The sequence below is a fragment of the Ixodes scapularis genome, unplaced genomic scaffold, assembly GCF_016920785.2.
Source record: "Ixodes scapularis isolate PalLabHiFi unplaced genomic scaffold, ASM1692078v2 PGA_scaffold6__148_contigs__length_123643588, whole genome shotgun sequence".
Classification (NCBI taxonomy): Eukaryota; Metazoa; Arthropoda; class Arachnida; order Ixodida; family Ixodidae; genus Ixodes; species Ixodes scapularis.
Window position 1 is genome coordinate 78,567,595 of NW_024609881.1, and position 25,276 is coordinate 78,592,870.

General features: G+C 47.8%; 1 protein-coding gene across 1 annotated transcript in view; it reads right to left on the reverse strand.

Annotated features, from left to right (window-relative positions):
* The window catches only part of LOC8028063 (casein kinase I), a 36,559-nt gene continuing 11,283 nt past the window's right edge, over positions 1–25,276 (reverse strand). Inside the window, exons 2-6 of the mRNA XM_002410388.4 lie at positions 18,039–18,698; positions 16,291–16,439; positions 15,181–15,403; positions 4,641–4,744; positions 1–1,817 (exon numbers count right to left, since the gene is read on the reverse strand). Of these exons, the coding sequence (XP_002410433.2) occupies positions 1,788–1,817; positions 4,641–4,744; positions 15,181–15,403; positions 16,291–16,439; positions 18,039–18,698 (1,166 nt within the window). The 3' untranslated portion in view covers positions 1–1,787. The remainder of the gene's footprint in view (positions 1,818–4,640; positions 4,745–15,180; positions 15,404–16,290; positions 16,440–18,038; positions 18,699–25,276) is intronic.

Consider the following 25,276-nt stretch of genomic DNA (forward strand, 5'->3'; position numbering starts at 1 on the left):
TCCGGTTTTGATACATTCAATATATTTATTTACTCGGTTTAGACAAAAGTCAAACAAAGCGCCATCATCATCATTTTTTTTCCTTTTTGATGTGTCGTTCCTTTCAGCATACTATGTATATAAAAATGTTAAAACAAAAACTTGACTCAATTCACGAGCAGTAACATGCACGCACGCGCACACACACACACATGCACACACAAGGATACTCGGTGCTTTACAAAAGTTCTTTCATTCCTACGACGAAACCACAAAAAAAAAAGTTTTTCCTAGATTTCTGTTGCTTCCACCGCATCCATTCGTTCTTCGCAACAGCAGCCATTACCGAGTTCTCGTTTGTCATTTCCTTTGTCCTGGGACTGCCCACTGTGTCCCAGGGCGTGCACGCGACAACCTAGCAGACGAGGGCGGCTTGCCTTCGAGCCGTTCGGAGTACCATCCGGCGTCGTTATCTAAGGTCCTACAAAAACTCCTTGGCCATGCAAGGACACGCTCGGACCTCCCGAGATGCCCTAGGACAACAGTCGTGCCATCCTTTCCTAGCATTTTATCCTCCCCCAAACACCCAAGCTGGAGGCACGATGCACAAGATCGTCCATATTGGGACCGATAACCGCATCGTAAACCACCGTGTCCCGGAACTTCCCGTGGGAACGTTTACGAAGACACACCCCCCCATCTCTTTCTGGGCACCGTTCCAAACTCCAGCCAGCATTGTTAGTGTCCTAGAGCTCCTCCTGGCTGTCTGAGACACACGGGACCAAGACGGGGACCCTTTCCTACAAGCACGAGCCACTCCAAAAGCCCCCAACCAACGCTGTTAATGTCCTAGGACGCTGCAAGCCGACCCGACAAACTTTGAGACGAGGAAGGTCGGAGGATAAAAAATACTCGGGGGGGGAAAGGGGGCCCGTCTCTTTTTGCGGACTCCTCCCTCCGAGAGATCTTTGAAACGACTTTCCAGACCGTCGCCACGCGTCTCTCCAACACACACGCACAAAAAAAAAAAAAAAAAAAAAAAAAAAAAAAAAAAAAAAAAGAAAAGGAAAAAAAAAAGTCGGTATTTACATCAACGAGACGGCAACTGGCAACGGTCGGCGCTCCGGTCGGAACAGCGCTTCGTTCTTTGAGACAGCGCTTTCAATCCTCTCCAGAAATTTATACAAGACGGCAGCGTTAGCACGGCAGCGGGGTACGCGCGCCTCCCAGACTCGGCGCACATTCCAAAAACAACTCCTCCCCCCCCCCCGCCCCCTTCCACAACCCGGAGACGACGCTTCTGCACTCAAACACGGAGCCGCCAAGCTTCGAGTCGCAAGCTCCATGGGAGACGCGCGGAGCGCCCGTCGAACCCGCAAAACACTCCTACGCGACGCAAAACTCCCTCCACAAAAATACAAACGAGAGCGTCTTCTCTCGTCACCGAAAATCTATCGACTCGAGTGGGCGTCCCCTCCCGTTTCTTTAATAGTCGCTGCGGTGAGATCCGCGCTCGGCGGTCGGTGGCAGAGAGCGGGACGCTGACCGACCCCGGCGGACACAAATTTGCGAAAAGTCCAAGTTTTCCTTCGCTGCCTCTCGGGCCTTCCGCGTCCCCCCGCCCTGCCTCGCATTCCGCTCCGCGGAGGACCCGTGGAGCGTCGTCGCCGGATTTCCGAAGGAAGGGGAGGGGGGAGGGATTGCCTTCCCCTCCTCTCCCTCTCTTCCCGGGGGTCAGAGGGGGGCACAACTGGGGAGGGAGCGGCGTTGTCAGTGCTGATGCTTCTTCCTGCTCCTCTTGCGGTCGTCTACCTGTCCGACGCCTTGGCCACGCCGCTCTGCAAGGGCACGGGACAACCACACCAGTGTCAGTACGAACCTGTCCCAGAAATAATCCCTGACGAGATTGTCCTCGGAGGGCGGGTTTAGAGAATACTCCCTTTTGGAGTCCCGCCGGAGAAAGCGTTAAACCACCTGTATTCATAGACATTGCAAACGTGCCTCGTCAACAACCTTTACGGCTGTCTTGGGACATCAGTTGACAACAAAGCATGTCAACATCGACGTCTTCCGAGTCGAGGAGATTGACTTTTGATGTCTTATCTTCGATTATCTATGAGAATAAAATGTATCTGCCAGATCTTAATTTATTTTTTTATTCATTAAACCACAAAGACGTTGATTTCATAGTATTACGGCAAAATATTCTGTCGGCATTTCATAAACCGTCTAAAAATTAAGTTTCTTTTTTTTTAACTGTCTGAAACGACCATGTGACACTCCCCGGCAGCACGAGCAACAAAACGTCACGACAGCTAAGTAAAAAGGTTGCGCAGATATTAAACTTTATTTAATCTTCGAACACTAAACTGGGAGCGATGAAAACATTTTAGTTATTTAGTGGCGTTCATGTATTAATTGCATGCAGTACATTGCGTGATTGCAGTACAGTTTCGGTTTCAAACATGTCCGGGTCCTTCGTAGTTTAGTAACCGTTGTAACTCTGCTGTTCGTCCTGCTGCAGCTTGCACTCGTTGTGGAACCTGATTGTTGGTTGCAATTATAATAAAACAAAGTTGAGCAATAAAATAAGTTACAACCCAAGAGGATTCGAACTTGGAACTTCACAAAATCAGTGGGAAGGAGAGACGCGCATGCGCAACCTTTCGACTAACGGCACGTCTGTTTTCGGGCCGCTTACTTTTGCGTCTTAGCCACAGGACGCAGAATGTTGGTATTTCCCACGACCGGCTGTCACGAGTTTTCCATCAATCTACCTCGGCAGTAACTTGACATGCCAATCCTCCAGTATGCAAAGTCAATCAATTTTTTCGGATACATTTCCAGCCTTCTCGTCCTTTTTCTGCAAACGAATTGGCACCTTTCAGGTCAAAGCGAGAACATATTCGTGGCCCGTCATTTGACAATTGTCGGGACGCGGCTTAACCGATCCATGTTGCAAACGATTCCCTCACAAACTCTCCTTTGTAGCACGGCGTACTGCAGCACGTACAGTGTGGGCATACGGCTCGAAACCTAAAAGCTGATCGCGGTGTAACAGGCGATGCAAAGGCGGCTAGAGGTCGGACATCTTATTATCTAAGCACCATATCAGACGACCGCTGTTGGAGCTATATCAGACGCTCTGGCTTTGCCCATAGAGTCCGGCCAATGTTGCCATCTTGCGCAGACAACAAAAATTCCCCAGCGGTTACCTATCATGATGTATTTGTAGAAACAAGAGGGAAGCATCCCAGGAAACCGAAATTACCTTTTTCGCTCTAGTGAGTGAATCCGGACAAACGAAACAACGAATGTGGGTTATGAAATAAAGGACAAGGATTCCAGATAGTCTTGTGCGAATAGTAGATATTAAGTTTGAAGCGAATTCGAAGCGAATAGTGGTTTTGGCCGAATATTTTCGATTCAAATATCGAATAGTTTTTCCACGCCTTTCACTACCATTGCATAATGCTTAGAAAAAACCCAGCTAAACTTCTGAAGGTTGTTCCACTTGTTCATTTATAAGCTAAGTTTATCTATATTTATGAACTGTGGCCTCAGAAGGTCTGGTGACTTGGGATGGCAAGTAAACGACGAACTTGACATGAAATGAATCCTGTAGAGATGGCCAACTATACCCAGAGGAGTTAATTTACATATCTTGCTATATAAAATATTCTTTCTTTAATCTCGAGTTAAAAAAGAATGAATCGTGCATGATGAACGCAGGTTGTAAGGGCATCTCTGACTAACATAGTATATTCTTGCATAACAGTTTAATTTTAAAACTTTTACTGCAATGTAGATATACAGATTCACAAAGTTTTCATTTATTTTCTAATACAGTCGGCACAGGTGCACCATCCCGCTTTGAATGTATGCTTTACTTCCAAGCACGCAATTACAATATTCATACTTTTCAAAGTTTATCGCAGCGGGTTACCCCGTTGGGTGCGCTTCTTACCAAGCACCGGTGCGCTGCGGAGAAGCAACACCCGCGAAGCTCGCTTCCGCGGGTATTGCTTCTCCGCAGCGCACCGGTGCTTGGTAAGAAGCGCACTCAACGGGGCCAACCTACGGCAATCAACACTTCGAAAAACGCGAATAGTGCAGTTCTTCTCGAAGCAAATATCGAATAGCGTATTATTCGGAACTACTATTCAAAATTTCGAATATTTGCACAACCCTAATTCCAAATAGATATATAGCTCAGAATTCTGGGAAAATGTTTCACGACTCTTTTAACGACGCTTGCAGTGTGGCCTACTTGCGTGAAAGCAAGACTGCATTTTCTTCCCCTTCACTTAGCAAAGTAGCCTTCCCCCGTCGTGCATGCATGTATCAAGTCTCTCAAAAGAAAGACACCAAAAGCTTAGCTTCCAAGGGCTGCAATGCCTATCCTAAGACAGTAATCTGGAAGGCACGAAATTCAATTCCTTTCACATGAGACAAAGCAGTCTGTGCAGCTCTGCATTGCTAAACTACAAGTGACTACCGCTGTCAGAGATTTTACCATTGATACCCATACGTGGTCTACCGCCGTCATTGAAATTGCACCCCTGATACACGAAAAAAAAGGCAAAGAGTTTTTTCCCCAACAGCCATCGTTTGATGCCCCAACAAGGTCACTGCCTCGCCCCCTCCTGCAGAGCACCCACCTTTGTGAGGGCCCCTGAGGGTGGGTTGTGGTGCTCGCTTTTCCGCCAGGGAGGGTACGGGGGAGCCGCGTGGGCTGGGGTGCCGTGCTGCTCTCCGTTCATGCCTGCCACAAGAGAGGACGTACATCAAACACACCTGCCCCTCGGTCAACCCGCCATGTCCGGCAAGGAGGGACCTCGACCCCATACAGTTCCTACGACGAGTTTCGGGTGCATCAGAACAACCGGGCACAGACAATCAGTGGTCCCATTAAGCCCACATGGCTAGGGAAGCTCCGACAGTATTTTAGGATACGCAAACCAACTGCACCATAACCTCGTTAAAAAACAAATCCGGTTAAAACAGACGTTCAGTTACAACATACATTCAAATACAATGAACTACATTAGAGGGTTTTGTAAGCAGTTCACCGTTCCATTATAGTAGACTCTTCGGCGGCAGTCTTTACTTCAAACGTGGCACGGCTTTGGTTCGGTAGCGACGGCATCCATTTTGCAAACTACCGTCGTCGCGCTCGGCACTTCGCGAGCCTCGCACGACCCGAAGCGTGCAGCGACGACGATCCTTGGTACGGCTCAATAAAAAATCGATACATTTCAAAGTTCAGAAGTGTCCATGAACCAGTTCTTTTCTAATATCCATTCGCATTTCATCAGTCTCACTGGTTACAAGAAACTCCCGTCGTAATCAACCTCAAAATCTGAGGCAAGAGTATCTGCGTCCTGCATACTCCTGTCACGACGGACCAAAACCTTCATCGCTATCAAGGTCTGTTTTAATGAGTTTACGCAGTAAATGGGAGAACACCTGGGCTGCACTTTTGCGGACATGCCGTTTATTATCTCGAAATTCAGCATAGTCATAAAGAAAACGGCAAACATGGAAATTGTCATAACCAACATTCGAATTTTTCAGCGCTTTCCACGGGTTTACGTCTTTGCCGTTGAATGACGTTCGTTTCACATCGTCATAATTCTTGGAATCCGTCAAAAAAAAGTTGTACTACCCAAATTACATTTATCGTCACATTTTGAACATCGCCAGTAGAGCCTTTATTTAAAAATCAAAGAACTTAATGAAAAATAATATTCAAAGAAATCTTTTTGATTACTACGGTAGCTTGCAATAATTCAAACTCTGATATTTCATATTCCTGGTTAATTCAACCAAATTTCAAAATTGCGCTGTCCTGTTACCAAACAGTGTTTCCGTGTAATTCATAAATTTTTGTTTTTAAAGTCCAGTATAGTGCGCTTCTTATCGAGCACCGGTGCTAGGTAAAGAGGTATCCAAACAGGATACTACAAAACGCACAACTCCGACAAACCGTGCGGCGCTCCGCTTCCAGCTGTTTTTCTTTGCCAGGGGGAAACTTTCCCCTGTCAAATCTCCCCCTTGCTTCCTCCTCGGCAGCCTTGCTCTGCTCATCATGTGGGTGCAGAGAGCCACTCACACGCTCTGTTGGCGAGGGAGAGATCTGACGGGGGAGGGAAATTTCCCCCTGGCAAAAAGAACTGCCGGAAGCGGAGCGCCAAACTATTTGTCAGAGTTGTGTGGCCCGACGATCTTTGTAGTGCCCTGTTTGAACACCCCTTGGGGAGACACGGCCTCAAAATTTCGATTTTTTCTGAAAAAATGAATTTTTTAAAAATTTAACATTTGGGTTTACCAACTTTCGTCGCATAGTTTCAGAAAGTTTTATTTATAAATATGCAGTTTTTATTTAACTAAAAATTATTTTCGGCGCGCTGGCGGAAGCACGCTCTGTCCCGCCGAGCGAGCAAACGGCGAGGATCGGCGTTTTCAAACTACGACTCCGCGCCCGTTCGGCGTAGCTAGGACATTTCAGCCTCGTTGGAAGCACCTTTTCTTCTAGTTTTTGCCACGAGAAGCTTCCTACGTTAGAGTGTATCGTCGTTCCAGGAGAGCCCCGCGCATCCAAGCAGAATAAAAGAGGCAAATGCGATACGAGTGATCCCATTGGTTGAAAACCGAAACCGCGCTCACGATTGGCCGTGCTTGGTGATGTCATGCCTTGTTTACGGCAATTGCGCGTTTTCGTCACTCTTTCGCTCCGGATCGTATCACTACATTGCAGCTCTTTAGATTCGTTTTCCTCATTGTTCTTGGTAGTTCTGTCGAGGAATGCCTGCCATCAAAGCTAGCATTGGTTGTAGCTTTGGCCGACGCTCTCGGTCTTGAAAAAAGAGGTTGGTCAGGAGGACGCCCTGCAAGAAGCGCCGTACCGTCGTCGTCATCACCACCTTCATCGCCGCCGTCGTGATCCTCCAGTTCCCGGCTGACATCGGAGCCTGTTGCATCAACATCCTCCAGCCTTCACTGAATCGGATATCCTGACAGCGTTTGAGCGGAAGCTTGGTCTTCTTGAGTGCAGTGTGGACGACGTAGAAACGGCGGACACTCCTGTTGAAGGGCCTCCGGAAGGCTATCGCCTTCTCAATGTGTTGGCCGTGCAAGCGCTAATCGACGCTTTGGACTGCCCCAAGTGCCATGGAGGAGAACTCAGTTTGCGAGAGTCGGGGACTGGTGCCGATCTGCAATTTGTACTTCATGCGCATCTTGCGGAGACATCGTTGCCACACCGCACTCACCATCAAACGGCAAGTCTCGTCAAAGCGAACTAGCGATGCGTCTGGGCGTTGTTGAAAGAGACTGTGGAATTGGCTTTACGAAGCTCACAAATCTCTTCGGTGGCCTCAATGCTCCACCTCCTATGCATTTTAAGTCTCATCAGAAGATTGCGGCTAAAGTGCACGATGCGGCGATGCTGGCGGCGAGCGAAGTAATGAAGGAAGTTGCAGAAACTGTCAGAAAAGGACAACAGACCGCAGAAACCAGTGCCGAGAACGATCTTCTAGACATCTGCATAACCTTTGATGGCACATGGCATAAGCGCGGACAGACATCACAGTTTAGAGTTGGCATTGCTATTGAGCTGGAGACTGGTTTTGTTATCGACTTTTCGGTGAAAAGCAAGTACTGCCATGGGTTCCAGTTGGGCACCAATAAAGGAAGTGAAGGATTTGAGAAGTGGGCACAAAGTCATACAGAAACCTGCCAGAAAAACTTCGAGGGATCTTCGAATGCGATGGAAGTGGCGGCGGCTGCAACCATCTTCAGCCGCTCCGTCGAATTGCATAACATGCAGTATGTCGCTGTCCTGTGTGACGGCGACAGCAAGGCTTTCACACACGTCGCTAGCCTTGAGCTTTATGACAAGCCTATCCAGAAAGAAGATTGCATAAATCATGTGGCAAAGAGGATGTATGCGGGATTGGAAAAGCTGAAAAAGGCCAAAAAAGGACTCAAAAGAAAAGGAAAGCTTAAAGGCAAATCGCTGACTAGAAAATGTTTGCCGGAGCTTCCTTCTAATAAACAGAAGGAAGCCTCAAGACATCGCTCACAAAGTCAGCACCTAGTTTATTTCTAGCTTCATTATTTTTCAATGCTGCTGAACATTGCCGCGGAATATGTTGCAAGTATGAAGCTCCATGCTTTTTTGTACAGCCCGAGAGCGAAAACTCGCAGAAAATAAAAGCACTTGTTGACCCGAAAGGGTCAACTTTTGAACCTTTGGCTCAATACAAATAGAATGTATAGTATATACTGGCAGTTGCCAGGCAGAATGCAGTGCAAAGTTTGATCTGACACATGAATTGTGAAAGAAATTCTCATTTTTATCAGGAACACACTGACATTATTCAGGAAAACTATCTTTTGAAAACTAATGTAATGCCCAACAACCTGTAAAGTGCAAATGTAAAAACAAAATTTCTAAAAATTGATTTTATGAAAACATGCTAAAAAATTGTTAATTGTTACATTGTTTGCCTATTACGACGGTGAAAACCTTAGCGTCTTCTATAAAAGATATTCAAAGTAAAAATCGAGTGCCACAGTTGCTTTGCCAATTGAATTCCAGCTAGGAAAAACAATATAACGAGTGAGCCTTTCCTTTTGTCTAGTTACCAAGCGATAGTTTTCCTAAAGTAAAATTTACGCCAAAAAGTGGAACAGAGAAAAACGCATTCAAAGTGCTTGAACCTCTACCTTTTTTTTTAGCATCGGTGAACCACAAATAATTTATAAAGAAAAATAACTTTACAGTGTAAACAAATGAAACTTTCTTGGACTGCAGTGGAGCCCACATATAACAGCCTCACTTAAAACAAACACTGTGTTATTACCAGTGGCGTAGCCAGGGATGTTTTTTTTTTTTTAAGGAGGTGGGGGGGGGGGGGGGGGGGCTGAAGCCCTTGGGGAGGGAGAAGGGGGGGGCCCCCATTACCCCTACGCTCCTGCTCATTACAAACAATTTCTAATCCCCAAACATACTTTGCAAGAATGTTAAAGAAGACTTCACTTTTAATGGCTGTCTCTGAGCAGAATCCTCAGAGGGAACAGATGAAAGGAAGCGGCGGAGGGGAGAGAAGCAAAATACGGAAGGACCGCTGGCAGCGCCGAGATCTTATCTTGGGGAGGGGGGAGACAGGGGGAGGGGGGTAAGGGATGAAGAAAGGAAGGGAGGCACCCAAGGCCATCGGTTTGTGCACACTCTGGACTCTGTTCAAGCTTATTGGTCCATTCTCTCATAGGGAAAAGAAGCAAGCCTATGTGGTTTGGCGATTTTTTTTTTTTGCACTTTGTTATTTTTGGTTGCTCCGGCTTTGCGGTCTTCCATGTATCGTTCCTCAGAAGCGTATTGTCTCTTCTCGCTTGGTTTCAGCTCGACCTGCGAGCTGTCTTCTTTGGTCGATCCCCGAGTTTTCGCTCACCATGACGGACATGGCTTCGACTTCAAAGAACGGAAAGCGACTGACATGGGCACGAAATCCGCAATCCTTCAGGAGCTGAGTGCCGGGGCAAAAAAAGGCAACCCGTGCAAGAAATATGGCTTATCAAAATCCACCAATTCGACCGTCGCCAAGGACAAGGAGAAGATCATTGCAGCAATGAGCATGAACGGTGACTGCAGTGCTCGGAAACGGCTGCGGCGTGCCGCGTACAAGGACGTCTAAGACACTCTCTTCGAGTGGTTGCTCGACGCAAGAACAATGAATGTCCCCATCAGCAGACCCCTGCTGCTTGCGAAAGCCAGGGACTTCACATTTCTCCCGAACTTCCTCCGAGTTCAGCCCTGGAAACTGGTGGCTGCATCGTTATAAGGAGCGGCACAGGATTGTTTTTAAGTCCATCGTCGGGGAAGTGTCATTTGTGAACATGAAGAGAGCGGAGCAATGGCTTGCCGATAACTTCAACGAGATCTACAGCTACAGTGAGTAAGACGTCTACAACACAGAAGAGAACATTGTTTTACCAGATGAGGGTTACGCACGCATTGAAGGGCGACAAATGCATCGACGGCAAGCACAGCAAGTTGTGGATAACTGTGCTTCTGTGCTGCAATGTGGACGGCAGTGACAGGCGCTTGTCGTTCGTCATTGGAACGACGAAGAAACCGCACTAATTCACCAGGCCCATGCCCTTACGGTACCGAGACAGTGCCAAAGCGTGTATGACTTGGGAACTCATTGCTGAATGGCTCAGAGCTTGACAAGGCCGTAGTCCAGCAAAAGAGGGAAATCCTCTTGATCTTGGATAATTGCTCGGCGCATCACATGAACCGCAGCTGAATGCTGTCACTTTGATGTTCCTCCCTCCGAACACCACCGCCAAGCTCCAACCGCTCGACATGGGTATCGTCGGGAATTTCAGAGGTTGCTACTGCCGCCGCGTCATCGAAAGGCTGCTCACCGCAATTGCCCAATTGAGTGCACAAGGGCCTCAGCTGACGATCTCCCTCATGAACGCGGTGGAAATGCTGAAGGACTTGTGGATGGAGATAAGGGCTGGGGGCATCAAGAAGTGCTATCAGAAAGCTGGGATATCGTTTTCTCCCGCGAAAGTCAGCCAAGACCCAAGCCGCTGCAGCCAGCCTGACAGAGGAGGGCCAGACCTGGGACAACATTGTTGACGCCGATGAAGATGAGGTCGTCTCGGAGAACGCCTCTTTGAAGCTATCGTGCGGGAGGTGCGGCCGACCGTCCAGGTCGTCGCGGCATCCGACGTCAGCAGCTTTCGAGCACATAGCTTCGTTGAAGCTGCTGGCCTATGGACGGGGACTGCACAATGTGTACGTTGATCAGCTGAACGACCTGGAGAGCGCTATCATCAAGTCTGGACAATTATAACAGGCCGCAATTACGGACTTCCTTCAAGAAATGCTGTGCGCGACGATCGCGGGTGTCGCGCTTTGAATCTGTGCTGTGGTTACTTATTTATCATTAATTTTAAAGGTACATCCAATTATAACGAACTTCTGTTATAGCAAACGCGTTTTGTGTCGTGGAAGGGTTCAAACGCGTTTTGTGTCGTGGAAGGGTTCGTGCTAAGTGGGATCAACTGTATTCTCTAGATGCTGGTAGACGTAGATATGGCATTTTTCGAATTCAAATGTTTTTGAAAACTTGTTTTTTCTGGGTAGTGCCCCCCTTAAAGGAGCCCTGCAATCATATTTAAGCGTCTACCTTTTTTGCGGTTTCCACGTCTCTTGGGGTTCGGGCAAAGCCAGCGGGCACGGAGAGAGTAACGAAATATCAGTGCGTCATATTTTCACCGGACGACGCGGAAGCCTCCTCCAACGACGAGGGCGACCCACGGTACTGAAAGCGCGCAAAATGTGACGTCTTTGGTCCTGGGCTTACTACTGGTCAGAGCCACTAAAAGCTTCTTTTTAGTCGAAATACAAAATATAAGTAGCGCGAACCGTTCTAATTATTTATAAAAGTTGTTTTTGTTCTGTGTTTTAGATCAAAAAAAGAAACGAATGCAGTTCATAAAGTATGGAAACAAGAAATGACCCGTCGACATACCCGCCACCAAGCGGTGGAAAAGGCGGCGCATACTAGAAAAGAGTAGTGGAATCAGACGCCGACACGGAAAGGTCCCGGATGTACGCGGCGGCGCTGCGGTCATATGGGCAGGAGGATCCAACCGGCTCCGAGCTTTCCGAAGGCCTTCGTCGAGAAGCTTTGTCTTGCGGTTTGGCCGTTTCGCGGTATGGCAGCGCAAAGTGGCTCCCATTCTGAACTGATCTTTACCCCGTGTTTGCTGTCGTTTGTGGCCAAAGAAGCGTCATGCCGAATTAGTGTTTAATCGCGCAGCAAATGCAATGAGAGCCGCTCTGGCTGCCCGCTGCATACAGCCTATCCAGAACACGCTTTGATGGCGCCCTCTCGCGCCGTCGACACGGAGTGCAGCAGCCGTGAGCGTTCGATGAGCTCACTACTTCTCCTCTAGGTCACGGCCACTCGCAAGCAACCAAGGACATCATGAGGGAGGTTATTTTTTGTTTGTGTTTGTAATTTTAATTTGCCTATAACTTTTAGAATAAAGGGAATTTCGAGGCCAGATTCACGAAGAGCTTCTTAGTTTACGACAACTTAGCTAAGAAGTTCGTAAGTTAAGAACATTGTAAGAGGAGGAGAAATCGGTATTCACGAACGCGTTCTTAAGTGAGAGGAGGAAAGCGACGTTGTCGTACGGAAAAACTAAAACTTACCGGTGCTGTTGCTATGGCGACGGCGTCTTCGGCAGCACGAACAACCAATCGGAGAGCTCGGCATTTGTTCGGAGCCGTTCGGAGCACGTGGATTTTTCATAACAAACACAAGCGGCCTTTCTGTCACCGCTGGTCTGGGGTTCGTATCCGTGCAGTGATATGTCGACGCTAACACGATTTAAACTCGCCGGAATGCCGAGGCCGGGATGCGTAACCATCCCCATTGACTGCTACGAACTCGATCGCTACCAAGTCAACAAAACTGTCATCGTTGGTAAAAAACGGCCCGCAGTCGTTTGCAGAGCGACGTAGATGGGAACAAATTGCCGCGGCGTTTTTTGCGGCCTCGGAGATGCAGGAGCGAGCCGACGTTAAAAAAGATACGTTTGAACTATGACAGTGTAAGCAAGAACCACGTAAATGCCTGTTCACACTACGGAACGGACGCGCGCGTTTGATTGAAGTGCTGGATTTGCGCTGTTGGACCGTGAATTGATAAGCGCTTCGGGACCGACCCTTTACAATTGCAACTCGATGCTGACGTGACACCCGGCGAAGAAAGGTTGGACCGGCATTGCGACCCACGAACTGTTACAGCGATCGACTGTGAGGTGCAGTCGTGTCAGAATAAAATCGAATACTAATAACAAAGTGTACATACCATGTTGCGAAGATAATCCATACGGCGTTTATTTGAGCTTGATATCACACAAAACAGAGATAGAATCGATGAGAGCCCCTTTTCGACGACAGCGTTCGTCACCGTTGCCTCGGAAAACGAGGAGATGACAAGAGGAAGAGATTGACCTCTTAATCTAGAATTGAGGTCAGCGATCAAACTATATACGGGAAGGGTTCACAAGGGTCGCGCGGGCATATTCCATTCAGCACGCCAGCCAATCGTGGGCAGACGGTCTTCGCCAAGGACCGTCAGATCATCGCTGCGCCGAGTCGGAGTGCCTGCTAGGCCTATCTGCCGATCGGTCGGAGTCCGTACTCGTGGCCCTTGGAGTTTTTCCCGGGTGTCTGTGGATCCAGCGTTCTTGTTCGTTCGTCGTGGTCTGTTTCAAGTACTTTTTACTTGTTGCTTGCTGCTTGAAGTCGGGACGCGTGAGAAGCGCACGTAGAAAAATAAACATCCGTTGGTTGTCGCGACCAACTGAGCGACGCTGTCGGCCATGCTGATTTGATCGTAAGAAGTGCGTAAGACAGCTTCGGAGCTGTCGTAGGATTTCGTCGTAACCTGCGCAAAACTTACGAAAATTTCGTTTCGTGAATACGGATTTGTTCTTAAGTTTTGTCTTACGCACATTTTTGGCGTAAGATCGTTTCGTGAATCTGGCCTCTGATCTTTACCCCGTGTTTGCTGTCGTTTGTGGCCAAAGAAGCGTCATGCCGAATTAGTGTTTAATCGCGCAGCAAATGCAATGAGAGCCGCTCTGGCTGCCCGCTGCATACAGCCTATCCAGAACACGCTTTGATGGCGCCCTCTCGCGCCGTCGACACGGAGTGCAGCAGCCGTGAGCGTTCGATGAGCTCACTACTTCTCCTCTAGGTCACGGCCACTCGCAAGCAACCAAGGATGTCATGAGGGAGGTTATTTTTTGTTTGTGTTTGTAATTTTAATTTGCCTATAACTTTTAGAATAAAGGGAATTTCGAGAAAAGTTTTACTAAGTTACTACGTTGAGTGCGCTCAGGTTTAATGCAAATTAAAAATTAGTAAAAAAGTCATTGCAGGGCCCCTTTAAACTAATAAAGCAACTATACCAGAAGCCAGCGAAATAACGCATGAAACGAGGGTATGCGCACTACGCTAGGCCTAGTATCTGAGAAGTTGTGACCCCAAAAGGCCAATTTTTCGGCAATAAACTAGGTTTTGACATCTTGCACTTTTGGACACTCACTAATAATGAACAGTGTTGCAAAGTTATGAGGTTCACCGAGCCATCCCGGGTCCTCCCCCACATAACAGTCATTCCTACCATGCCCATACAAAGCAGTGAAGCTCCAAGCGCACATCTCTGCAAGACTATGAAACTTGACAAGTGTGCAGTGCACAATTTCGAATTCCCAGGGGAATGAAGCTAGTAGAACCAGGAAAAGCAAGCATAACAGAAGTGCACATGTGTGTCTGAAGAAGAGATGGGAAGCAGAGAGGGGGAAAAGAGGGAGAGCAGAACAAGAGGAAGAAAGCGACGCAACACAACGCGTCTGCCACAGTGAGCGGAAGTTTTCGAACAAAGAAGCGGAAAGGCAAAAGCGGTAAACTGGAAATTAATACACATGCCATAAAACATATCGAGCGTGAGCTGACAAGCCACTTTTGAAATGTTCGAAAATTAAGCGAAGGACATACAGAGCAACCTACCCCAGACTTCTGGGCTAACCTAGGTCGTCGAGATGCCCCTCCTTGTCAGCCCCTTCTCTAAGCGCCCCTGTGGAAGTGACAAAGCCCACACTACAACATGCCTCCTCCGCATTTTTCAGGGTGTCTATCAAATTATTCTTTTGAAATTCCCTGACTTTTCCAGGTTTTCCCTGATAATTTCAGGTGAAATTCCCTGACCACTGTAGAGGTGGTTAAGTATATAAGACCATTACAACACAAGGCATTGAGCACAGTGAGGATCATTTTGCAGGCGCGAAGGGTTAAAGGCTCCAGTAGTGCGGTACGCAGAGCACGGCAATTTCACGCCCGACATTAAAGCATTTCACGCTTTGAAAGGGGAGAAAGCAACACCTCCGCCAGTTGCCGATGAGAGCAGCACATGCTCGCTCGAAGCTCGCAAGATGCCCAAGCGTTATCGAAGGTAATAAACTCGTGCTGCAAACCAACCAAAGCATTTCTCTGCCGTCCTCATCCCAACAATGAGCGCGTAATTTATCGGGCGACGTCGAAGACGCGGCACCATGGCCTCGTTACATACGAGGCGTTGCCTCGATCCTGCCACCCACCTGTGAGGAAGGTCCCCCGGTAGCTGGGCCTCTGGGACCCCGATGCCGTGGTCGGGGGAAGGCCCCTGGAGGCGGCCGTGGACGGGTGGGGACGGTGATCTCCACCCGGGGTGGGTCCCCCTTCCCCCCCGACCACCCCCAGGGTGGTGGCCGGGGCACCGTCCGACACCCCGGCACCCTGGGGCGCTGCCTGCTGCTGGCTGCCGCTGCTGCGACTGCCTCCCTGCGCAGGAATTACGAAGAAGTCGTGAAAATATGCACGCGGACGGGAGGAGCTTGAGGCTGCCCCGACAGGTGGCGCCCGTGCCTTCTCGTCGTAAGCGATTATGAGGAAACGTGGTGCGCTCCGTTTATCGCACTCAAGAGCAAATTTGTATACTAACCTAGAGTTTTGGACAAAAACAGCGAGTCATTGGCTCAGTGCATTAAGATACGGTGAAATGCAAAGGTTTTCTCGCCGGTGCCTCGGCAGAACTAGGGAACGCTACCGTAAGAGTCTGTGCATAGACTATTCTATTTGTTACTTTGGCGGGCGAGTATTTTTAACGGGTCTCGGCACTTGCACAATATAAGAAAACACGACACTCATACGGAACGAGCAATTTTATGAAATGTTACGATGCAAACAATAGCCTCACACTTTCTAGAAATAGTTTTTTTGCAAACCAAAAACTTGCAGGATCCTAGCCGCCGCCACCGCCAATGACGACAATGTCCCCAATGCAGAGCGTTGTGGCCCCTTGCAGGGGACGCACAAAAGAGCCCCCGTCTCGAACAGAGTTCCACAACCGAGTGAGCTGACCTAATAGCGTCGCTTCAACCCACCCTAGGTCACAGAACACCCATACTTGAGAGAGAACCGCGATGGCGCTACAGCACAGTGCCTCGAACGCTTCTTTGACCGGTGCATACGCCGCAACCCATCCGTCCTTCCTCGATTTCCACACAACGGCGCCACTTTCGATGTACAGGTGGAAGGGGACGCCAAACGGACCCATCGAAGACCCGTTCCAGACACCGTAGCCACACCAACGCAAATGTGGCGCCTGTCCCGAGGGGACGGGTGCGAAGGGTTTAGGGGAACGGGGCTTTTTCCAGATGCGTACTCACAAACTTGAGCATGTTCCAGTCGAAGACGTAGTCGTAGGTGAAGCCCTGCCTATGGAAGAGGTTGCGTAGCAGCTGCCTCAGGTAGGAGTAGTCGGGCTTCTCGTCAAAGCGCATCGACCGGCAGTAGTTCAGGTAGGTGGCAAACTCCGCTGCACAAAACAGCCGGGTCAGCAGAGTTAACCCTCCGCAAGGGCAGGAAGACTGCCCAATGTGCTCAAAAAAATGTGCGTGTTGCAAGGCTGAGCCAGCAGGCTGAAGTTTGTGGTTCGTGTTTAATTGCTGCGGCCTCTCCGTGTTGGTGTTGTCACGAGCTACAATTAAGTGCGTACACCTGAGAAAACCTGAAAGGGCTTTCGATATGACATTAATTACATAAATGAGCAAGTCTTAAAAAAGTAGGGCTGTGTTTACAACATCATATCAAAGCACTTTAATCATTTTAGCGATACGTTCCCTGCCAATTTCAAGAAAACGAAGGAGCCTACAACTGTCACAAATGGTCATTATAAACAGCTGGGACAAGTCTCGCGTTTTCCCAGATTATAATTAATGCACCGTAATATCCACCATTTTTGGCTTGATTTGCTATATTTTTTACCGAAAGGAGACCCACTCCTAGTAATTGTATAGTGTTTCGATGAATGACGACCTCGGCTCAAATGCGGCTAGTTAGTTACGGCGTGATGTAAGCCGACATTACTGATTGGGAAGCAATTATATATCTTTGCCTCAATGCACCTTGCCACGATAACGTTTGCCAGGGACACATGATCTAAAAATGACATTTTGTTTTCTCTCCAGCTTTTCTTGATTGCACATCAAAAGCTAGCCCACTCTTTATTTTCACCCGATTCGCTCTGGATTTTAGGTGGGCTATCTTGGGATATTACGGTAAGCAGAGCCAAACCATCTATTGACGCAAGGCCGGGTCAAATGTGACCCCTACTTTCCTAGTCCGTTTAGTACAGCAGAACCTCGCCACAGTAACTTCAGTTACTCAGAAAACATTTTCATTATGTCAGTACCTGAAATTGCCACTAGCAGTCTTACAGCCATACTCCGGACTATCGGTCTTCACTGTACTTCTGCATTGCAAACCTTTGCTATATGAGTTAGGTCCTCCTGTACTGTAAATCTTAACTAGTATATTAGATTTTACACTGAGACACTCTGCCGGGTAGATGTTCTAATGCACCGCCTTTAAATGAGGAGGTCTTACTCTATTCTAAATATTTAGTGCCTCACAATCTACTCCGGGGGAATATTCGGGGTCATGTAAGTACTGCCTCTGTCTTTGCTGTAGAAAGGTTCCACCATACTGTTTTTACTCTACAGAAAGGCAGTATTGTGAGGTACTGTCTTTGCAACGGAGGCTCTTGGGACAGCCCAGAGGTTCCCAGAGAGAATGGCGCGAGAGCTTCTGCCTGGACAAGAAGGGCCTTGAATTATAGTCTGTTGCAACTCAAGAAGGTAAGCCGAGGGTAAGACAGGCCGGGCAGGAGGAAGAAGAGAAAAGGAGGTTTCCCCCTCTCTTCTCCAGCGTTCCGTCAACTTCCTCCTACCCGGCCCGTCTTACACTCGCCCTACCTTCTCGAGTTGCAACGGACTACAGGCACGAGAGCTGCGGCAGCATCTGGTCTCCTGTCCTCACCGACAGAACTCAGCACTATACCCCATCCATGTTGGCAGCCAGCATGAGACGCAGAAAATCCAGCACTAAGACCTCGCTGCTCCAAGGGACCACTCACAGGGGAAGCTGCGGCAGAGCTCCTCGATGGGGGTGGACATCTTCTTCTCGCTGATGCGCTCATACTTCTGGCGCTTGGTGGCCGCCCGCAGGCCCTGCCAGGGCAGGCTGCCCCGGTTGAAGTACATCAGGACGTAGCCGAGGGACTCGAGGTCGTCCCGACGGCTCTGCTCGATGCCCAGGTGCGTGTTGATCGAGGCGTAGCGAGCCGTGCCCGTCAGGTTTTTGTTCTCCCGGTACGGGATGTGGTTGTGCGTCCGAGAGTCCCGGTACTTCTTGGCCAGCCCAAAGTCGATGATGTACACCAGGTTGCCCTTCTTGCCCAGGCCCATGAGGAAGTTGTCCGGCTTGATGTCCCGGTGGATGAAGTTCTTTGAGTGGATGTACTCGACCCGCGAGACCAGCTGGTCCGCCAGCAGCAGGACTGTCTTGAGGGAGAACTTGCGGTTGCAGAAGTTGAACAGGTCCTCCAGGGAGGGCCCCAGCAACTCCATCACCATGACGTTGTAGTCCCCCTCCGAACCGCACCACTTGATCAGCGGGATGCCCACCCCGCCCTGCATCATCTTGTAGAACTTGGACTCGATGTGCAGCTGCGGGTGCTTCGTCTTGATGCACTCCAGCTTGATTGCCACCTCCTCGCCCGTTGTGATGTTGGTCCCTGCACAGCGTTCCCCACCCACTTTAGCACTTCATTTCAACCGTGCTGATTGTCGAGAAGTGTTTGCCATTGAAACAAAAGGATCCATATTCTCTTTGTGTGAAAGCTTGCAGGCCAGAATGCCTACCGTAAGATACCGTAAAAGTGCCAACTTCGCTCAAGCGCCCACTATTAACATTTCCTAAACTTGGGACTACTATTAACATTTCCTAAACTTGGGAATACTTGAAATGATATGTTAAGTGCCTGATTTGACCGGACAAGCGCCCATGCCTAGATTAACCCAGTTTTTAGTGAAAGTGGGGTGGGTGCTCCCCCGGTATTTTACAATTTTAAAGTAGACCAGCAATTTAAAAAAAAAAATTGGTTTTGGGTTTTGTAAGTTTTAGACCGAAACTCTGTGAAATGCGTGGGCATGCTGCAATAATCCCCTGTTAAAACAAAGATATATATATATATATATATATAGTAAGGGGGGCAAATTTTTGTTTAGAGCAATAATCGAGACTCGAACTACTTTCACCCTATCCGAGTCCAAAGCAGTCCAGCTGTGTGTAAGGTAGCACAAGACTACCAAACCGCAAACTGTCTTTCGATTTAAAACTCTTTCCATTTTTCCTTTTTGGGGAAGTGCTACTGTGATCGGAGGGAGGTGGGGGAGTGGGGGGGGGAGGGGGTAGGGGAGGGAGCTGCAAGCCGCACTTTAACACGCGAAGAGCCGCATGCAGCCCGCGAGTTTTTGAGTTAAAAATTTAGCACATTTGAAGTTCCTATTTCATAGAGGTCTCCCACATGCAATCATTGTGCATCTTTGATCACACATGTATTATGTACATGTGACAAAGAAAGGGCAAGTTTTTATCTTCATACCAAAGAAGTTGACCCTGAAAGGTTACACTTCCAGGCAACAGTGAAAGGACACCTGCACATAAAATTACCGAAATGTCATAACTTCCCTCCAATGTCCTGCCTTTTTCTTTTTTAATCACCTCACAGTAAAGCCACACTGTCGGTCCCTCCCTTTCGGAAAAGCCTGCACAGATTCCGAATCCCCAGCTAGAAAAATATTTCAAGGACACTCAGTCAACGCCATCTTTGCCCCGAATGGCCCAGCTGAAGAATGGACGAGGAAACAAGGCGCCCCGACCTTACTCGTTCTATACGCGCAGCCGCCTAATTTTCTGCTCGTTTGCATGCTCGAAAGACTAGTCTGGCTCGTTCACCTGTACTTGCACTTCCTGGAAAGCGGCAAACATGATGAAACTCTTTCCTAGAGAGCTCCTGCTGTACAGCTGTGCACGTCCCAGCTGGGTTGTGAGTCAAGGCATGTTTGCACATGTGGTGCAGTGAGAACTCTGCGCTGAAGAAATGTTGACTAGGAACTATGTTGGCACTCATTCAACGAGTTTCTGCTCAAGCCGTCTTACACATCTATCCCGTTGTGACGCCACTGTTATTTTTATGTCATTTGCCCGTACCGATTTTCCTGACCCTCCAAAATGCCCACCTGGAGACATCGTACCAATACATAAAACGGCGCTGTACTCAGACTACACCGGCGCATACACGAGGTCGGTACGAGAGAGCTGGCAGTCTGTTGCAAGATTTCGAACGTGCACATGAAGCCAAGGACGGAACGAGCGCTTGTTGGAAGCTGGACATTAAAAGGAGACAGCCCTTGTACCGGTGCTAACAACTAGCATTTTATATTAAGAGACTTCCTTGTTTGGGAAAAGTTCAAGGCTGCCCGAGGAACTCAAGAATACCAAAGCATAACAGGTATTTTTCCTTTCTGGGTTCACAACACCATACGGTTAGGGCCCTTTGAACCACGCCTATCTAAAACATCTTATAGCATAGTTAATCGAAAGCTGCCCACATTACTTGTTGATAAAAGACACCCAACTCCCCAAAACAGACTTGTATCTATCCTTGTCTGCATGCTATCCTAAAAAAATGATGTGGTGTTCTTTGGGAAGTGTTCACATGAGCCACACATTTTTAGTACTGAAAATCAGTGCAACAGACATGCCCATGAACATTTTGACGTGTACATAGGGCGACCATAATCCTCAAAGTAAACAATGGGGACATGGGAGGGCAGGGGCAGAAAAAAGGCTGTGCTTTACACAAACGTAAACACACATTTTTCCAAAGTTCTTCCTTGAGAACACAAGTGCTTTTCTTCCCCATTTTTTAGCAACGAGGAAGAAATGTTGCCAACCAAAGCAGTAGTCTCCTCTTCCGCACATACATTTATAACGTATTAGTAACAAAGTAACTATGAAGCTTACTACAGTAAGCTTCATAGTATGTTTATACTTATAATATTACATCTTCAACAAGTAAACATTCTTTTGGTTTTCTTCCATTTGCTTAGTACCGATTCCCACATGTTCCCACAAAAATGGGGCACGAGGCTTCGTTAGACCAAAAAGTCGGGATGGGAGAATTGAACCTCTTAAATAGGACTGTCCCAGTCAAAATGGGACGTCTGGTCACCCTATGTTTAAATTTAGGTAGAGTTCCAAAACAAGAAAGAGGAAATCCAGACAGCCCTCCAAGTTCTATCAGAAAAATTTAGAGAAACAAAATATCTGACGAAATATTTTACCATTGTCCTTACAGAAAGACCCCCCCCAAACAACCCAGCCACAAAACTCAAGTAGACAATCTAAAAGACGGCCCGACAACGAGAAAAAACAAAAAAAACCTTGCCAATGCCTAATACCGGGCCCCCCAACCGCAGATTCGTTTCCAAATTAATGATCCCCAAACAAGAACAGCAAGTAAAAATAAAAGTTGTCCTCCACTCCCATTTCCTGTGGATGTTTCAAGTGCACACCTGCTGATTCCCAGCCCATTACCCAGAGATAATGAGTAAAAAAAAACACAAAGAAAAGAAATCAAGGTGCAATTTGCCTTCTTTAAAACAAAGGAACTGCAGCCCCCAAGGAATTCTAAGCTAAACGACTGTCAAAACGTGGGGACGGCAAGTTTGCCGCAAAGCATAAAATGACCATCTGGTTCCCACGCGATAAATTAAAAGGTATTCAATGACATGCCGAGACTGCCGCAGAATCCTGTGAAGTTTGGAGCAAGCATCCCTTAGAGCAGTGGTCTCAAACTCATTTGAGCGTGGGGGCCACATAGCCTATACTGGGAAGGCCGGGGTCCAACGTTAGACGGGGGGGGGGGGGGGGGTGTCAAAATATATAAAAGAGAAGAGACCTTGTGCTCTATGCTTTTTGTAAACTGAGTTTTGCAAGTGACATTTTTAGATTTCATTTGTTTATATGACTACTTTGGGCCCGGACCTGATGCGATAACAAAAATAAAAAGGACACCACCCCGCCAACGTGCTCACATTTTTAATAGAACAAGAAAACAAGTACAATGTCGTTCCCGTTGCTTAACTCATTCAGGAATCAACCAAGCTCAACATGTCTCTAGAAAATTATCAGTTATTTGACAGTTCTTCCTTCCCTCAAGACTTCTATTACAACACCCATACTTGTCTTTTAATGCTGATTTTCTTTTTAAAGGCGAGAACCTCGAGCTCGTAGCTTTATCTTCGGCAGTTGCTCCTGCTGATCATGAGTTCGCGCAGCCGAGATGCATCCTTCAACAGAGAGCTCGCGCTTGCATCCTAGTAGCGGAATTGTTGTACATTACGAAATGTGGAAGCTAAAAGGTAAAGTGAAATTAAGGGTTTAATGAACGCAGATAAGTAAAAACTATGTCAATACATTAAAAGAGCGGAGTGACGTTTCGAGTGAAAATGAATCAGCGAGATGAGATCACAATGGCGCAAGCCATTTCTAGCGCTCGAGACATGGGAACCGGGACCCTTAGCCGGTTGCCTGAGGGCCGCGTGTCAGCGAGTCGCAGGCCGTATGCGGCCCGCGGGCCGCGTTGTTTGAGACCCCTGCCTTAGAGGCTACTTCATCGCACGAGGACGACAACAAGGCCTAGCGTGGTTTTTCTCAATGCTAACTTCACGGCAGTTCATTCTCCTCAACGTTCTGCAGTTTTTGAAAAGGGAAATATTGCGTGTGTGGCAACGATGACTCCGGTTCATTTCTATCGAGCATGCATGCTAGTTAAAGGGGTACTCTAGCGTTTTTTTTCATAGTCTCCAATTTGTTTGCTACATCCACCAACAAACATCACAAATAGTAGCCCAAATATTGGGCCAAAATAAAAAAAATTTCCCGAAGTTGTTGAATTTACAATTTCGATCCTCACCGTGTTCTTCAAAGTGGAACTCTCTACTGGCAACAATGAAAAAGTGACATCAGGGGAAGGCAGTGGTTCACTCTTTGGACTGTAGACATTTTTTCCAACTGATTACAAGCAGTTTCGTGGTGTCAAATGAATGTTTAGACTACCCTCTGGACCTGCAAGCCTGCCTTCCCCTGATGTCACGCCCCTGAAAAGCTCGGGTATATTATTTGAATGTTGGTTTTGGCACCTGCCAATTTCACAATAACTATTTTGAATATCGTTATACTAAATAGCATGCCGGAAAGAGTAAAGGCCGGTGATTACAAAAATATAGTTAGTTTGGGTAGCTGAATAAATCGCTGGAGTACTGCTTTAAGATTGGATCGAAAAATCTGTTCACTCACTTTTTAACATTATGCGCAACTGCTACCTAAAACCCGTAGAGAAGATGGTATGAAGAAGTCAAAAGGAACTTCTTTAAAGCCTCGAGTGGCAGACGACATTCTGCCAAGAAACTCTGCTTCTTCGTGGCGTTGAAGCCGTTGCTTAGCGAAAAACGTTGGCTGGCTCCTTTCAGCATCTATTTACAAGTAGCATCCGAGTCATGAGCCTGTAGATGACGCCAGTGAGAAAAAGCCCTCAAATGCTAGTCTCCAATATGCACATTGTAATGCAGTACAACTTAACACCCCCCCGCAAACCAATAAACTATAACAAAAACAAAAACAGAGGGGAACTAGCGAGCCTCAAATGTCTGCTGGTCAAACCAAATGCACAAGAGAAAACCCCACAGGTTAGCCCTGAAAAAAACTCCCCGTGAACAAACAAACAAATACCACTGACGTAGGCCATAAACCGGCCAGTTCCCAATGTCGAGACTGGACTTCAACCCCACAAACAACAAGCCGGGAAGGGGGGGGGGGGGGAGCCGGGACACACGCACACCTGTCACCCTCGCAAATGGCCCTACCCTTCAAAACGGGCCCGAACTGATAACGGAAACCCGCTCTGGGTCATCCTCGAACCAATTGCTCCTCGGGGGATTGGGACCGCCGAGCTCATTTCCTCCTGGTCTGCCTAGTTGTTTTACGGCTGGGTGGCAACCAGCCCCCTGTTGGGCAGCTCTGAAGAGCACCCCATTAACTAACCCTTCGAAAATCGAGTCTGCACGTGTGCCCGTTTTCTAAAAAGGCACCAGACATTGTGCTCTTCCGCAATACTCCTTGGTTCAACTTTGTTTTTATTGGCAAACGTGCGACAAGCTAACGAGAAAGTAATTGGGCGGAAACAACGCCCTGTTCTAGCACTTGCCATCGAACAAGATGCCGGGGCTCTTTTAGCATTTGCAATTATGCGGTAACTGTCTTTCTCGTTGGCTCTTCTCTCTCTAGTTGCTTCGCTTCCCTGCAAAAGCAGTTATCGCCCTTCGAGACACCAAAGTGTTCTTTTCACCGACATAAGCTTCGTGCGGGTTTGTTGTCGCTAGCTTCGGGGCCCAGGCATTTTGCCGAGACACGAGAAAGTTGATAATGATGGCTCTAATATGCACACACAAATTCCTTTTAATGAACACATAAAAATTAGTGTCGTTCATTAAAAAAAAAGAGACTTTTACAAGGTGCAATTTTTTTTTTTTAGATAATTGAATTCTACAGTTTTGTTTAGCAAATGGGTTTTAGAAAAAATCAGGCAGTCAGATAAGCAAAAGAGTGCACCGGGCTGGATTTTCCAGACTCAAACGATCAACCGTAAGTGCAGTTCTCAACAAGGCTTGTAAGTTTTAGCCCACCTTCGGAACCTGCAGCTTGTGAAACTCTCGAATATGCTTAAATTTGTCTTACAGCCACGCGAGCATGGACAGAAGAACCTACGACAGTGTGCTACCTAAAGCTTCGAGGCTATCTTTTAACATGCCAACAAACAGTCGCCCTGTGTTCTAGTGTACACTAGTCTTTCCGGGTTGCCGGTCCGTCTCTAACGCTGCACACGCAGGAAGAAGCCAGCCACTTTGGCAAGCGCTGTACAGTCAACAGCAAACGTTTGCGGTGCACAAGAGCGCCAGCCAAAAAGACTGGCTGCGCCCCCTGACGGTGCGTTGCAGCTTTCAATACGTGCGCTTCCCGTCATGTTCGCAATCACGTTTTTTTGTTTTTTTTTTCACTCGCTTCCGTTGTACACCCACGAGATAATAAAGGCTGGCGTAAAGTGCCGGAAAATGTTATCTGTAGCATGTGAGCTCCGTCACACATCACAGTGGCTGATTCAGACATGCGGCATGACTGACAAGGCAGCACCTTGCGCCGGTACCGGTTATCTCGCGCACGTTGGACGGAAGCGATGAAAAAACGACA